We start from the raw sequence: 17,716 nt of genomic DNA on the forward strand, positions 1-17,716 counted from the left end.
CTTTCTTCAATGGCTTCACTGCAATATTTATTAAAGTATATACCCCCTGTACTTCTTTTCAGGCACAGACAATGAACCGCGGTGGCGCAGTGGTTAGAATGCAGTACTGCAGGCTACTTGCCTGCAATCTGGCAGATCGAATCTCCTCAGGCTCAAGGTTGACTCAGTCTTCAATCCTTCCGAGGTGGGTAAAATAAAGACCCAGATTGTTGGGGGCAATAGGCTGACTCTGTAAACCGCTTAGAGAGGGCTGTAAAAGCACTGTGAAGCAGTATATAAGTGCTAAGTGCTAGTGCTAAGCTATATGCAAAAAGAGACCAACAGCTTCTAAATTATCCAGCATGTATGGAATATCTGGTTGTTCCTGGGAAATAGCCCCTCACTGATGACATGCTTGGATGGGCCAGGGTTGCAGCTTGCCGACTATGCTGAGTTAGCAGAGATAGCAAAAGTGCACTGGCATGGTGAGGTATAAGCCACAATTTTTTAAAAAAATGGAACAGAAAAGTAGCATTCCTAGATATGGCTTCCTATTTTTAAAACAATCCAACAGATGGCTCTTTCTTCCAAATGTTAACTTGGCACTCATTCCTTCATTGTCAAAAGATTTTAAAGCATTCCAATCATGCATAATTCAAAAGTTAAGTTTGACCCAAGATTGTTTCCAGAGTTGGTCATCCTGTTATGAGCTGTTTGGAGTGGACATTATGACATTCCTTTAGCACAAGGCAATTAATACTTGTGAATAACCACATTAAGGAAGCCGAATGAAAAAAGCCCAAAGCAGTTTTTGGTGGACACATCATTCCTATATCCAGTTGGAAACTGTTTTCTTCAAATGCAGAGTAATGATCTGATGTCTTGTTTTTCAGCTCTATCCTGCTGCTGTTATAAACAAATAGAGTTAAGGTTGGATTTACCAAAGGATTTCTCCCTTTGGGACCATCCATACTAATTACTCACAATATTATTTCTCGTAGCTCTGGAATATTCTGTGTCTTGAATGTATAAATATAAAAATACACAATTAACATAAATTGTCACCTGTTGTTTATGTCTTTGTCTCCCTCTGCTTTGGCCTGCCATAGAATCCATGTTCTAGGGTCCAGTTAATTGCTTTGATTTTTGTGAAGTTTAAGAAAGCAACATCAATGTATGTATTTCACTAGTTGAACTGATTGAGGTCTGCAGTTACTCTGGACTGGACGAGGGATTTATATACCAGGGTACAAACAAAACTAGAAATTATCCACACCGATTTTCCGACCATCAACTTTAATAACCACAGAGACAAATGAAGTCATAAAATTAATGGTCTGGTTTTCAAGTCATTGTCAGAGTCCATATACAGAAGTGAATTTTTAACATTATATACAGTAGTATCTGTAACAACTCTTAGAAGCAGCAGAAAAAACTGAGAAGTCCTTCCTAAGGTTACTTACATATTTTTCAGAGTATAGGACGCACCTTAGTTTTTGGGGAGGAAAATAAGAAAAAAGCTGATTGGCAGGTGGATTGGCCTTCTGGAATACCCCCAATCAGCTGTTTCCAGAGGTGAATTTTAGCAACAGGTTCCTTGGTTGTGAGTTCTGTGCCTTGCTTTTTTTTTTTTTTTGCTTTTTTTTCTGCCTCTGAAACTCTGTTTCAGAAAAAACTTTTTTCTGCCTCTGAAAGCCTCTGAAACAGAGATTCAGAAAAAAAGCCTCTGAAGCTCTGTTTAGGAGCGTCTTTTCTGAAGCTCTATTTGCGGCTTTTTTTCTGAAGCTCCATTTCTGATGCTTTTTTCAGCCTCTGAAACCTCCATTTGAGAAGCTGGGCGGGGCTACATTTGGAGTATAAGACGCACCCAGATTTATTTTTTTTTAATTTGAATTTATATCCCGCCCTTCTCCGAAGACTCAGGACGGCTTACATTGTGTTAAGCAATAGTCTCATCCATTTATATATTATATACAAAGTCAACTTTTATTGCCCCCAACAATCTGGCTCATATTTTACCTACCTTATAAAGGATGGAAGGCTGAGTCAACCTTGGGCTTGGTGGGACTTGAACTTGCAGTAATTGCAAGCAGCTGTGTTAATAACAGACTGCATTAGTCTGTTTCACCCTCTTTTTTGGGGGGGAAAAAGGTGTGTCTTATACTCCGAAAAATATGGTATTTCAATTTAAACTCAGTTTTGAGTTATGAAGCTGCTTCAAAAAGCTTAGAAATTATTGAACTCTTTGAAGAATCGCACAGCCTCATGAGATTAACACAGAGTCATCAGATTAAGACAAAATGAACATTGCACTGTACATTGATTGTATTTCGAATGAAAAATACTTTTTCATCAATGAAACTATTGGCTGATTTTAGACATAAATCTTCCAATTTCAAGTTACAGTGATGAGAAATAAAACAGATCATTTAGTCCGCTGAGAAGATAGGAGTTCTGTTGATTAAAGAAGCTTAATTGATACTTTATTTTCCTTTTTTTCTTGGCCATTCTTCATTTACAAGCACAATAAATGCATCTGTACCCATAACATCTACCATAAAGTGTTTTTCAAAAACAATTTGCTGTTAGGAAGCACTTTTTGAGGACAAAAATCAAAGTGCAAGGGATAAAATCATTGGTGCTTTCCCATTATTACCACTCATTAGTCTCCTGAAAAATAATTTAAAGGAAGAAAGGAAATGAGCCAAGTTGCCTGAGATTACCCATAAGATGCTTTTTGGACCAACCCAAGAGAGAAATTATCTCACTGTTTCTTCTTTCTTATGCTGCCCTCTGACTTCATGGATTGAAATGTTTCAGGTTTAAGCAAACTTTCAGATCCCAATAGAACGAAAAAGTAAAGAGGCAAATTATGTTTCCATTAAACCTAGATCCAAGAAACGGAAGGTGGTTTTTGTAATGTTACTTATTTACAGTTTGCACTGAGAAACCTAAAGTAATAGGTTAGCAGCTTTTCCAAAGAAGAAATGGACTCTTCTATGAAGATGCTGTTTTCTCTTCTCTTCATACTCTGCATGTTATTTGCTACTGTGAAAACAAATAGTGAGTACATGTCACCGTGATTAGCCACTTTTAATAGAGCTGTTTTTACATGAAGGGGGAAAATTGCAAAATATTATTCATTACAATGTTTCAGTTATATGGACATTCGCTTTATCTTTAGTATTGGATTTCAAAGGAGAGGAAATGCCTGCGCTTCTGAGAATTTTCTTGTAAAGAGGCACCCTATTTGCATTGAGTCTCTTTTGGATTAAAAAAAAAAGGTTGTCAAATTATTGTGGTTGCTGTTGTGATTGTCATTGTTACTGTTGTTGAACAATGTAGCGAATCATAATGCTCCCCCGGCTCAATTCTGTACCTCCTCTAGAATCTGAAGATTTAGAATCTGAAGTGTTCCAATTATAATAGGCAAAACAAAAGTTTTTTAAAAAGTATAGCAACCTTAATTGTCTCAGAATGGATACATTTAAGAATTTAAATCAGTACATTCTGATCTAGACATTTTAGGAAGAGAACCATGTTAGTCTACGGTAACCAAAACCCAGCACCTGGTGGCACATTTTCCGATTCAGATATTTTATTAAAAGGCATAGACTTTTCTGATGCCCAACTTCTCCCAGTACAGAACTGCAGGAGGGCAGCACTGACTCTCATCTACGGGACCGTCTACTGCCGGCCTCTATCTCCCATCGTCCGGTACGTTCCCACAGAGAGGGACTCCTCAGGGTGCCGTCAGCCAAACAGTGTCGACTGGCGGCCCCCAGAGGGAGGGCCTTCTCTGTGGGGGTTCCGACCCTGTGGAACGAACTTCCCCTCGGACTTCGACAATTACCTGACCTTAGGACCTTTCGCCGCGAACTTAAAACTTATTTATTTCGTATGGCTGGACTAGCCTGATTTTTATCTTTATTGGATGGGTTTTTAAAGTTTTGTGATTTTATGGGGGAGTATGTTTTTTAACATTTGGGCATTTAAATTAGTTTTTTAAGGGATGTTTTTAATTATTGTGTGTATTTGTATTTTATCTGCCTGTTCACCACCCTGAGTCCTTCGGGAGAAGGGCGGTATACAAATTAAAATATTATTATTATTATTATTATTATTATTATTATTATTATTATTATTATTATTATTATTATTATTATTATTATTATTATTATTATTATTATTATCATCATCATCACTCACTCCCACTTGAGTTTTGATAGACAAGGTCCTTTCGCAGTCCAGCCACACTATGCATTTGACGAAGAATGTTGGGATTCATCAGAGCTTGGACTTCTTAGTAAGATGTGACAGTCAGAAGCATTGCGACCCGATTTCTGATTATATTCTACTCTGTAACTTATTGCATACCGATGGTCCTCATTAACAACCATAATTGGGACTAGCAAGTCCACTGCTAAGTGGGGCATTTGTTAAGCAAGACAATTGTGGTCATGTTGAAAGTACAAGCTCATTTCTACCACAGCTGGTACCACAGTCACTAAATCGGACATCACATGACCGTGAGTTGTGATTTTATTTCCAGCTTCTCCATTGACCCTCCTTGTCGGCGGTGCAGTGCACTAATGGCGATTACATGACTGTAGGATGCTGCAATGGTTGTAAAGTTCTGCTAACTGCAATGCAAACACAGGGATACTGTGACGGTTGTAAATGTGAGGACCAGTCACAAAGTTCCATTTTCAGTGCTGGCATAACTTTGAAAGTTCACTGTCAACAGGGCGGTTGTTAAGCAAGTACTTCCTGTAGTATATTTTGAAAAGTATTATATGAAATGATGCCAAGCAATTCATGCAGTGTTTATATACTTCATTTGTATATTGCTTTTTTTCCCCTTTCCCCCCAGATTCATCAGATCAAATTATTCTTTCATCTAAGCCTAGGAAACTTTTGCCAGCTTTAATCGATTCTGCAAATGGGAATCTGTCAGACATCCACCGTAAAGAAGAAAGTGCCATTTTAGTTGATGAAAGATATTTCACTAATCTATGGGTGACCCACTTTCTCCCTGTGGTCGACATTCTTGTGGTTGTTCTGGGTCTTCCCTTAAATGCTTTGGCGATTCATATTTTTGTGACGAAGACGAAGCTTTGGAAGCCGGCTGTGGTGTATATGCTCAATCTGGCTTTTGCAGATATGCTTGTGCTGAGCATTCTGCCTTTTAAAATATCATACCTTTTTAGTGGACACAACTGGGTCTTTGGGTCTACTATGTGCCAATTGGCCACTTCTACTTTCATCTGCAACATGTACTGCTCTGTTCTGCTGATGACAGGGATCAGCGTCGATCGTTTCTTGGCTTTGGTTTGCCCCATGAAGTCTCTGTCCTGGCGCACAGCAAGACGGGCCTCTGTGATCTGTTTTGCCATCTGGCTGCTCGCCATAGGAGGGGCGAGCCCACTGCTGGTCTTTGAGCTCACCGTGTGGATACCTCAGATGAACATTACCACTTGCTTTGAGACGCAAAACATGTCTGGTTCTGTGGAATTCTTCAGCTATTACTTATTCGTCTTATCTACTTTCTTCTTTTTCATCCCGTTAATAATCTCTACCGCTTGTTATATATGCATTATAAGGCGACTATTTATGTCCAGGTTTATGGTGCAGCGAGGGAGGAAGAGACGTGCAATCTTCTTGTCCGGCATTGTCTTGTGCACCTTCTTTCTTTGTTTTGGTCCCGCCAATATCCTGCTATTAATGCAATTCTTTTTTCCGTCTGAACAGCTTCAAAGCATCTTTTTTGCTCACATGATCAGCCTTTCCCTGAGTGTCCTCAACTGTTGCCTCGACCCCTTAATCTACTATTATGCCTCTTCAGAATGCCAGAGGCAGGTCTGGAGTGTTTTGTGCTCCAGAAAGTTGCTTCTGGTTGGAAAAGTTAGTCAAACAAGCAGCAATATAGCACCCTCTCCCAAAGGCTTAGACCCTTCCTTTCCCATTTAGTGCTTTATTGCTGTATCTACATAATGCATGGATTGATAATATCACACGTGTGAATCTAAATGTTCAATGTCCTTTGGGAGCTTTTTCCTATTTCAGGGAGTCCTCAACTTATGATCACAATTGAGCCTAAAATTTCTGTTGCTAAGCCAGAAAGTTGTTAAGGTGGTTTGTCCCATTTTTACGACCTTCCTGGTCACAGTTGCTGAGTAAATGACTGCCGTTGTTAACTTAGTAACATGGTTGTTAAGTGAATCTGGCTTCCCCATTGACTTTGCTTGTCAGAATGTCACAAAAGGTGATCACATTTCCCTGAGACAGTGCAACAGTCATAAATACATGCCAGTTGCCAAGTGTCCAAATTTTGATCATGTGACTATGGGGATACTGCAATGGTCAAAAGTGTGAAACATGATGATGTCACTTTTTCAGTGCTGTTGTAACTTTGAATGGTCACCAAATGAATGGTTGTAAATTGAGAACTATCTGTACAACAGGGATATCCTCAACATGATCAAAAAAGTCAAGATGGGGACCATGGCTGCATAACTGAAACTCTGCCTCTTTTTTATATTGTTGTTTGTGTAAAGTGAACATGAGTTCACTTTATTTCAAATACCCATCCAACAAAATTAGCAAAATTAGCTGGCCAAAGGCCTTTATACACATCTTCATAAAAACACACTAAATAACGATATACAGGGCACAGAAAATAACGATATACAGGGCACAGAAAACGAGTAAGACATAGTAAGCAATATATAAGTATATATACTGTAAAGGAAGAAAATAAGAGAAATGGAAATAAAGAAATTTAGTTTAATGCAATACCGTTCCCTCAAAGGTGCCTTGCAAGCTATTCTTGCTTGCATCACATCCATACACAGCTTCATTCAATGCCTTTTGATGCTTTCACCTCTGTCTCTTTGAGCATCTTTAATCAGAATAAATCTGGAAGGGATCTTGGAGGTCTTCTAGTCCAACCCCCTGCTCAAGCAGGAGAACCTATACCATTTCAGACAAGTGGTTGTCCAGTCTCTTCTTACAAATCTCCAATGATGTAGCACCCACAACTTCTGAAGGCAAGCGGTTCCATTGGTTAATTGTTCTCACTGTTAGGAAGTTTTCCTTAATTCCAGGTTGCTTCTGTCCTTGATTAGTTTCCATCCATTGTTTCTGGTCTTCCCTTCTGCTACTTTGGAAAATAAGTTGATCCCCCTCTTTTTTGTGGCAGCCCCTCAAATACCGGAATACTGCAATTATGTGACCCCTAGTCCTCCTTTTCTCTAGACTAGCCATACTCATTGCCTGTAACCATTCTTCATGGGATGAAATTGATGAGATATGTTTCATCAATTATATGATTATATATCTCATCAATATGCTCTCATCAATTCCATCCCACCAGAGCTTCCTCAGATTTCCCCTTCTTCTCAATATATTAATTCACATATTTGCTTAGTGACTTGCTCCTGTTATTCCAATTATGTGACCAAGCAATCTCTACCTATTTTCATAGCAGAAACTAATCTTTTTATTCAAATTGAATTAGATAGTGTGAAGTTCCGAAATCTAAAACTGAAGCTGTTGAGGTTCAGTGTTGACCCTTAGTCTCTGAGACAGTTGTAACACATTACTTGGCCTGCTATTTTATATGCCAAACTAACTGAAATGTATTTCAAAAAAATTAAGAATATACTGTAGGGCAGTTTTCTTTTTTAATGCATTCTCCCTAGCCCAGGGGTCAGCAACCTGCAGCTCTGGAGCCACATGTGATTCTTTCATCCCTCTGCTATGGCTCCCTGTCACTCAAAACATGTGTTAAAACTGCCAATTTGTGATGCCCACCGGGATGCGATTTATTGAGCTTTTCAACCCCTAGTAAGCCAACCATGGATAAATCCAAGAAAAGAAAAGTTTCAGAAGAAAACAGAATGTTTAATTCAACTACATATGCTAGTTCTGTGGCCTCTCAGGAAATAGTCAGGCACTGGAAAGGTTTTGTGGCTCCTGGTGGTATTGTTTTTTCTGTGGGAAATGGGTCCAAATGGCTCTTTGAGTGTTTAAGGTTGCCGACCCATGCCCTAGCCCAACTGGGCATGTTCCAAAATTTGAGAAACACATCAGACTCTATTTATAAAAGACAATTTGTGCAAGAAATTGAGAATAGTACAGAAGCTGCCTTTCCAAACCAAATCCCAAATAATCTGTGCTCCAAATACCAAGCAGCTTGCATTTTCACAAACATATCCAGGCTCCTCTCTTCACAGACGAGACTCACACAACACTTCCCCTCCACTGCTTTGATTATTATAATTGCAAAGTCTTAGTTTCATCACACCATCATCCCTGAATTACAGGTAGTTGTCAGCTTACAACAGTTTGTCTGGTGACTGTTCAAAGTTACAATGGCACTGAAAAAAGTAACTTATGACTATTTGTAGCATCTTATGACCTTTGTAGCTTAGTAACTTATGACCTTTGTAGCATCCCCATGATCATGTCATCAAAATTCAGATGCTTGGCGACTGGTTCATATTTATGACAGTTGCAATGTCCTGGGGTCATGCAATCACCTTTTGCAGCCTTCTGACATGGAAAGCAAAGGGGAAAGCCAGAGTCATTGACTGAACAACTGTGGGAAGAACAGTCGTAAAATCAGGCAAAATTCACTAAACAAATGTCTCACTTAACAATAGAAATTTTGGGCTCAATTGTGGTTGTAAACAGTGGTGGGTTTCAAAAATTTTCGCTACCGGTTTGGTGGGCGTGGATAGGTGGGGGGCAAGTGACTGAGTGGGCATGGCCAACTTGATGTCATTCACACCCCACCTAGCCACGGCCACAGGAAAAGGTAGGAAATTTTTTGGAATTTCCACCTATCTACCCACACCTTCCCTTTGCCAGTCGCCCCCATTTCCCCTCCTTTAATGGCCCCGGCCCTAGCCCCGCTTCCTTCCTCACCACCGCCTCTTTCTTCGGGCTGCTTACCTTCCATGGCGGCTGCTCCAGAGTCCAGAAAGCAAGCTGACTGGAGTTTTTGGTTGCTGAAAGCGGCCGAAAGCGGCTCTCAAAGAGGTGGCGGCTGGCCACAGGCCACCAAAAGGTACAGGACATTACAGAAAAAGCTGCTGCATTGCCACCATGCGCATCACATTGGACTTGCAAGGGATGGAATGCGCATGTGCAAAGAACATGGCAGTGACGAACATGGCGGGCGGGGCGAGCAAGCGGCGACCGGTTCAGAGGTGTGGCCAGCCTCCAATTTCCGCCAACTGTTCGTGCAAATCAGTGCGAACCAGCTGAATGACACCTCTGGTCGTAAGTCAAGGACTACCTGTACTACCTGTACTTAGTACCACAAGCTTTGGGAATTTTAAGAAGTCTTAATTAACTAATCTTAATTGTCCAGCCTGGAAAAGTTCCTGCAATTCATATAGGCAAAGAGGTCTTTTAAGTGAAAAAAGAACAAGGATAAGTGATGCTTAGAAGACAGAGCTTATCTACCCAAAATTCCATAGTGGTGGCGGATTAAAGGAAGTATTTCAGGACATTGGTGAGTGGAGAGACATCATGAGCGGACAGACATCAAGCTCTTCTATCAGAATAATATCACAACTACTTTCTTAAATTATAAATTGGTGAAAGAGAACTCTGGTATGATAATGGCTAGGTTTTGCATTTCAAGAAACCTATTATTTATTGAAAAGTTCCAACTCATCTCCCTTGCTCAACAACAGCTTTTATTCACATTAATCAGCTCACCAATGCAAGGATGTTTGTGTTAACAGCATGTGAATGTAATGCACAATATCACTTTAAATATCTGATTTAAGGTCTGCATTTACAAAGGCTTCTGTGACAATAAATGTTATAATGTTGAAAGTGGTGCAAGATTTTTTTGTCTCCTTATAATATTTTATTAAAATGATAGTAGAGTAAACTCTCTTGAAACTCTAAGCTTCATAGAGTTCATGTCAGTTCAACATTTACACGGTCTTTATCCTTGACTTTTTACAGGTAGTCCTCAACTTGCAACCAGTTCTTTAGTGAACATTTGAAATTACAATGGCACTGAAAAAAGTAACATTACCATTTTTCACACGACCATTGAAGTATTCTCATGGTCACGTGATCAAAATTTGGGCACTTGCGATTGGCACATATTTATGACAGTTGCTCTGTCCCAGGATCATGTAACCACCATTATAATCTTCCCAACCAGCTTCCAACAAGCAAAGTCAATGAGGGGGAAGCCAGATTTGTTTAACAATGATTCACTTAACAATTGCAGTGATTCACTAAACAACTATAGCAAAAAAAGGCATAAAATGGGACAAAAAGTTAACAACTGCCTTACCTAGCAACAGAAATTTTGTGGCCGTAAGTCAAGGACGACCTATTGTCTAGGTCATCAACCTGCATTATTAAATTTCTTTTAAGGTATTAAACACATCAATATCTTCCTCAGGGCAAGAAGCATTCTATTTTACATCCAGACTTGATATTCTACACAACATTTGATAATTTGTATTCTTATTGGTATAGGGACGCGGTGGCTCAGGGGCCAAGATGTTGAGCTTGTCGATCAAAAGGTCGGCAGCTCAGTGGTTCGAATCCCTAGTGCTGCCGTGTAACGGGGTGAGCTCCTGTTACTTGTCCCAGCTTCTGCCAACCTAGCAGTTTCGAAAGCACGTAAAAATGCAAGTGGAAAAAATAGGGACCACCTTTGGTGGGAAGGTAACAGCGTTCCGTGCGCCTTTGGTGTTGAGTCATGCCGATCACATGACCACGGAGACGTCTTCAGACAGCGCTGCCTCTTCGGCTTTGAAACGGAGATGAGCACCACCCCCTAGAGTCGGCAACAACTAGCACGTATGTGCGAGGGGAACCTTTACCTTTACCTTATTCTTATTGTTAAAGATATGTGATTTGATAATAATTTAGTATTATTGGAAAATTTACTGAAGAGCCTTCTGTTAAAAAGTACTGGAGAAACTACTGTGTGTTTTCACTGCTCATTAGGGATGGCACAGAAGAAAAAGCCGAAAGTAACAATGATGTCAAAAGTTAAGATCTTTCACAGGAAGAGATTTCATGTGATTTATCAAACTGTTTTGCTCCAGATCTTGAGCAGGCTTCTTTAGTGGTGCTCAGCTCTGCGCAGTATTTCAAACAAAGCCATTCTAAATATTTATGTTACAACATTATTGTTCTGGCCACTTAATTTTAAAGCAGTTTCAGCAAATACTGAAACATGCACTGATTATTCACTGAGGTCTACAGCTGGAACACCTGCATTCTAATCCTTACTCTTAAGCTTTTCCTTTCTTTGGTGGCAAATGTATACATGAATATTTTTTTTCCTCAAAATATGAAAGGGTAATCAACTGCTGACTAAATTTACAGAACAAAAAAAACACACATATCATGCAGATTTTCAAGTCTACATCTATGCTAGAATATATTTTAACCTTTACAATTATTTTTCTTATTTTAACTAGAATTTTCTTGATATGGAAAATTAAGTACCAAACACCTTGAGAGCATTCTCTTGTACAAATAAGAAGAATAGTTGGAAAAGAGAAGTTAAAAAGTTATTCAAGAATAATCAGATGATTTGAAATAAAGTTTGCAAGGAGAAATTTATAAGCCTGACCTTGAGAAGACAAGACTTAAATTTGACCCACTGAAACTTGTGCCTCATGGGATCCTTTTTATAACTTTCTAATATTTCATACTGACTAGGTATAATTATTATTATAAATAATGGTAATACTATTGGTAATTCTACCAGAAGTTTATAGATAGTGGAGCCCAAAAAATCTAGAGACTATTATTATTATATAATTACACAATTTGGGGAGGGGGGTTGATTACGTTTGAATTTATGATTCAAAGATAATCTGCAGCCATTATGATGCATGCTGGTGTGGCAGAATTTCTAGGCAGCTGGTTGCCCTTTTACTGTGGTCTTTGATTAGAGGTGATGCAAGTGTGATGTCTCACACTTCCACTTGAGACCAAATATTCCCAACAATGCAGGTGCAAATGCATGCAAGACAATAGATCTTTATCAAGAGTATTCACTAAACTAAATTCCAAGTAGTGCGTGTGTGATCTAAGCAGGTTCATAATTGATTTGCTGATCTTAGGGTATGAACGAGATGAAGTTCATAAACAAACAATTCACTTCAGGAGCAATCCTCCAACTTGGCCCTCAGATCAGAAGAGATAAACCATGCCAAAATTCGGAACTTGAGCTATATCCCCTCTTGAATACTAACATGACTATCTCAGAACTCCATAAAATGTTTTAACAGCTTCAGTAATAGAAAAATGAAAAGCTTCTTATGAGCTTTAAGATGTGTGGACTTCAACTTCCAGAATTCCATAGCCAAGTTGCTGGCTGGGAAATTTGGGGAGCTGAAGTCCACACATCTTGAAGTTGCTGAGGTGGACAAACACTGCTCAAAGGACTGTGACTTGCATTTGAGGTGCATCGGTAACTACACCTTCTGTTTGTGCTATATCTATTTTCCATCTTGGTAAATTATTACAGTTATATCTGTGGACACATGAGTGTATAGATTGTGACCATGGCAAGTGGTCTTTTGGAGAAAACAGAGATGGATAATAATTGTTGTCCCTTGCCTGCCAATATCTAAGAGGTTGCACTACCAGAAGAATAACCAATAAGCAATAGATTTGGTTTGAAGAAGGAGCACATATCAAGCTTTATTGCAATGTCTGTTGGGTTTTTGCTTAACAGGAAAGAGGACCCCAAAGAATGGAAAAGCAAAGATTTTTGTAGATGTTGAGGACTACAAGGCAAAACCCTGCCCAACAACATATAAGAGGCTGTGCTACCATGAGATGTGATGGAATGTAGTCTGGATTCCTAGGAGGGAGGTGCTGCTTTCCAGACAACCAAGTGACAGCCAAGTTTAGATGGTTTGGTCAGGAGAAAGAGGATCAAGATAGCTCTTCCCTAGCAGTTCACATACTATATGTCTAATGATGCAAGAATGTTGTTTTAATAGTACAAGATTTCTAACTATACATGAGGCACAATAAAGGAAATAGCTAAGAATTAACTGTGGTTTTTGTTGGTTTTTGACAGAAGAAGAACCAATAAGTGATGAAATAACTTCATGATAAGAACTCTATGTTTACCATTTTGGAGTGGCAATGGCAATATTTTAAACTATATATTTCTAAATTACACTTAGAAGAAATTAAGCTACTTCTGGGCAGAAAGAAAGTGGGAGCTAATTTTGCAGTCAGATTGTTGACCAGAAGGTTGGCTAGGTACAGGAACCCAAGGTGAACAAGCCAATGTCCTGGGCAGGATCTGGAAGGGTTTGGGAGGGTGAGAGTCCGCCTGTTGCTTCCAATCTCCCCTTCTGGCCCTTAGATCTCAGTCCAGCAATCAGCAAACCACATGCCTGGAGTCTCTGGCTTCCAGCTGCTGTTGCTGAGTTTCAGCCCTGCCTTTAATAAAGCTTCTCTTGGCAGCCCTGACATTACTGAACCCTGGTCAGAGGGAAAGGTCTCCCTCTTTCAGAAAAGAAAATGGGGAAATTAGCATTAATGATTTTAGTTTTGACCTCCGGTTACTTAAGAATACTTTTACTCATTGTATTGCTTCATTCAATGTTTTCATTCCAATTATGTAGCAGGGTGCAGTACGCCATTCAGGGTCAGCAGACTGGAGCAGCCTATAAGCCCAATATATATATTTACCAGTCACTGCAATTCTTTCCTAACAGCTTTCCTAGCTGTTGTAACAAGCTATCATTTTTTGTTTTTGTTTTTTAATCTGCACATGCAAAGGAAACAAAAACATTTCCTTACCAGTGTTTATAGTGCCTTCTAGAGTTCTGCCAACAAATTATTTCTGTGCCAAAATAACAGTAATACAGACAGACTTTTATATCACTTCAGTAATGGCTGGGGGATGCCATACAGACATAATAAGTCACTCGTGTGAGAAAGACCTTCAGTCTGGCCAAACCACTGAGACAGCCTGCTCAGTCAGTGCCAACTTTTCTGATACAAACCAAACCAAAAGAGGGCAACATGATGCTGGTTTGCCTGCCTACCACTAGATGGCAATGGCGCAGATGCACATTACAGAAAGACTTAATATACTGTAATTCTACAGTACTACTGTAGATAGCAACTGAATGCAAAGTTTCAAGCAATGTGCACAGTTAGATAATGTCAGTTCTCTAATTTTCATTAGGGTTTCTTTTCAAGGCAAAGGAGGAGAAATTAAAAAATGCATATTTTTTTTCAAGAGTTGGTGACTGGAAAGGCCACATAGCAAAAAGTCAATTCTTATTAAAATGTTTCTACTTATGGAGGTTCTATCTATCTGATCACCTATTTTGCTCAAATCCTTATAGTATGGGAAATGCTAGAACCAAGTTATATTAGTGTAGTAAAAACATGCTTTGGAAAAAATAGAAGAAGGGCCATGATGGCTCAGGCTGTAAGATAGCCTGTTATTAAAACACAGCAGCCTGCAATTACTGCAGGCTCGAATCCCACCAGGCCCAAGGTTGACTCAGCCTTCCATCCTTTATAAGGTAGGTAAAATGAAGACCCAGATTGTTGGGGGGGCAATAAGTTGACTTTGTAAATATACAAATAGAATGAGACTATTGCCTTACAGATTGTAAGCCGCCCTGAGTCTTCGGAGAAGGGCGGGATATAAATGTAAATTTAAAAAAAAAGATACTGAACTAGATAGGTCTATCCATGAGGGAGGCAGATATAACTAAATGTTCTTTTCTGTGTAGGACATCTCTGATATTTGTTTTATTTCTGTAAACTGGATATTTATACACACCTCTTATTTATGAAGGAAGGTTTCTATTTTCCGGTGTTTCTCCCTGATCAAATATAACCCTGCCTGCAAAGGTCTCCTCAGGCTCCATCATTCTAGACTACTGGCAAAGCTGGCTAGAAATGATGAAAGTCAGAGAGCCAAAAACATCTGGAAGTGATTGTCCTTGCTTCTTTTCCCAGAAGTTAATTTGTTCTGGGAAGAAAGAGTGGGATGGAACCTCCTAGTCAGGGGTGTCAAACTGGCCAAGCCCACCCCAGCTCTACAAAGGGGAAAAACGTGATGCCACGACTTTGACACTCATGACCTAGCTTTTTTCTTCCAAGGCAGCAGTCCTAAATACATTTATTTTTAAACAAATATGCTTAAAACTAGGCTGCAATGCAATAATCCCTGAAGTCAGTTTTTAAAATGTGCTCCTTATCTGTCTATAAGATTCATAGCTAAACTTCCCTCATACTTGCCATTGTTGAATATTTGTCCATGTTTGCTAATAGTTTGCTATAAAACATCTGTTCAGCATGCTTGGGGTTTTATTTTAAATCTAATGGTTTGTTTTTTTTCATAAAAAAGTTTTATTTTTACAATCATATCAAACAGCTCATCCAATGTACAGTTATATACAATTAGTCGGGCTTGCCCAGTCACCACCCCCCTTTTTAACACTCTTCCCTCTTCTACCTTCTTTTACTTTCCAGACCTTCCTCTCCTTCTCTTATCTACATCCTCTCTCTCTCCACCCTACACCTTCCTTCTCCCTCTTCTACCCCTCTTCCTTCCTCTTCTCCTCTTTCCTACCTCCTACTCTCTCCTCTTTTCTCCCTCCCCACCGTTCTAAAATGGTAACTGGGCAGACCCGACCCTACATTAATTATATTTATACATCTTCAATAATCCCTGTACATTAACCATCACTCCATCTCTACCCTCAACCCCCCAATTCCCTCCCCTTACCCCCACCCCGACTTCCCAGAACAAAATGCAGGGTATCAAAACTAACAATCATAATCCAAAATGCTTTAACTTTTTACAAGTCCACCATATATGGTAATAAGTGGCATCTTCACAATCGCATCTCCAACATTTAGCCTGTACATTAGGATACATACATGACAACTTTTGGGGTCTAAATGCCATCTATAAAACATCTTATAAAATTTTCTCTCATATTTTGCGCTTGTGTAAATTTAACATTCCTCACCCAAATTCTTTCCCAAGTTTCCAACATTATTGGTTGCTGAAAATTTTGTGCCCATTTAATCATACAATCCTTAACCAATTCAGTCTCTGAGTCTATTTCTACTAATACATTATACAACCTCTTAATATGCTGTTGGCCTTGATCTCTCATTTGTTTTAACAAATTATCCTCAGTTTGCTTAACACCTATTTTTGATCTAATTTCCATCTAGCTTGTAATTGTCCATATTGGAATCTTTCCATCTAATTTATATTGATATTTCCTCCAGACCCTCAATAATGCATTTCTAATTATATTATTTTTAAATCTAATGGTTTGTTTTTTCATAAAAGTTTTATTTTTACAATCATATCAAACAGCTCATCCAATGTACAGTTATATACAATTAGTCGGGCTTGCCCAGTCACCACCCTTTTAACACTCTTCCTCTTCTACCTTCTTTTACTTTCCAGACCTTCCTCTCCTTCTCTTATCTACATCCTCTCCTCCCTCCACCCTACACCTTCCTTCTCCTCTTCTACCCCTCTTCCTTCCTCTTCTCCTCTTTCCTACCTCCTACTCTCTCTTTTCTCCCTCCCCACTGTTCTAAAATGGTAACTGGGCAGACCCGACCCTACATTAATTATATTTATACATCTTCAATAATCCCTGTACATTAACCATCACTCCATCTCTACCCTCAACCCCCCAATTCCCCTCCCCCTTACCCCCCACCCCGACTTCCCAGAACAAAATGCAGGATATCAAAACTAACAATCATAATCCAAAATAATTCCTAAATTATAATCTCTAGTCACTCCACACATAATCACACTCTCAATTCTCCTCTCCTTCAGAAATATACCTAATACAAAATATTTCCTAAATTTACTCATATGCTGTTGATATTTTTTTATCTGATACTTATTTTGAATATAATCAATCCACATTTTCCATTCTAAAATATATTTTTCTTGTGTATAGTCTTTCAAGTAAGCAGAAATTTTTGCCATTTCTGCCAGATTTGATACTTTGAGTGTCCATTCTTCAATTGTAGGTAATTCTTCTTTCTTCCAATACTGAGCAATCAAAAGTCTTATTAAGTTCAAAATCAATTTAATCTCTATAGCTGTACAATCCATAATTATTCCTAGTAGAAAGAATTGTGGAGTAAACTTAATCTTCTTTTTCAAAATATTCTGCATGATCCACCATACTTTAATCCAAAATGCTTTAACTTTTTTACAAGTCCACCATATATGGTAATAAGTGGCATCTTCAAAATCGCATCTCCAACATTTAGCCTGTACATTAGAATACATACATGACAACTTTTTGGGGTCTAAATGCCATCTATAAAACATCTTATAAAAATTTTCTCTCATATTTTGCGCTTGTGTAAATTTAACATTCCTCACCCAAATTCTTTCCCAAGTTTCCAACATTATTGGTTGCTGAAAATTTTGTGCCCACTTAATCATACAATCCTTAACCAATTCAGTCTCTGAGTCTATTTCTACTAATACATTATACAACCTCTTAATATGCTGTTGGCCTTGATCTCTCATTTGTTTTAACAAATTATCCTCAGTTTGCTTAACACCTATTTTTTGATCTAATTTCCATCTAGCTTGTAATTGTCCATATTGGAACCATGTATAATTTTTCCCTTCTTCCCCCATCTTTTCTCTGGATTTTAATTGTAATTCCCCCCTTTCCATACAAAGAAGTTCTTT

The 17,716-nt window shown here is 38.8% G+C and overlaps 1 protein-coding gene across 1 annotated transcript; it reads left to right on the top strand.

Moving 5' to 3' along the window:
• Positions 1 to 4,582: 4,582 nt before the first annotated feature.
• On the top strand, positions 4,583 to 5,949 carry LOC131190735 (proteinase-activated receptor 1-like). The gene is made up of 2 exons (XM_058168090.1): positions 4,583 to 4,655; positions 4,853 to 5,949. The coding sequence occupies exons 1-2, from the start codon at positions 4,583 to 4,585 to the stop codon at positions 5,947 to 5,949; spliced, it is 1,170 nt and encodes a 389-aa protein (XP_058024073.1).
• Positions 5,950 to 17,716: the final 11,767 nt, after the last annotated feature.

Source organism: Ahaetulla prasina, chromosome 2 (assembly GCF_028640845.1).
Source record: "Ahaetulla prasina isolate Xishuangbanna chromosome 2, ASM2864084v1, whole genome shotgun sequence".
NCBI classification, from domain to species: domain Eukaryota; kingdom Metazoa; phylum Chordata; class Lepidosauria; order Squamata; family Colubridae; genus Ahaetulla; species Ahaetulla prasina.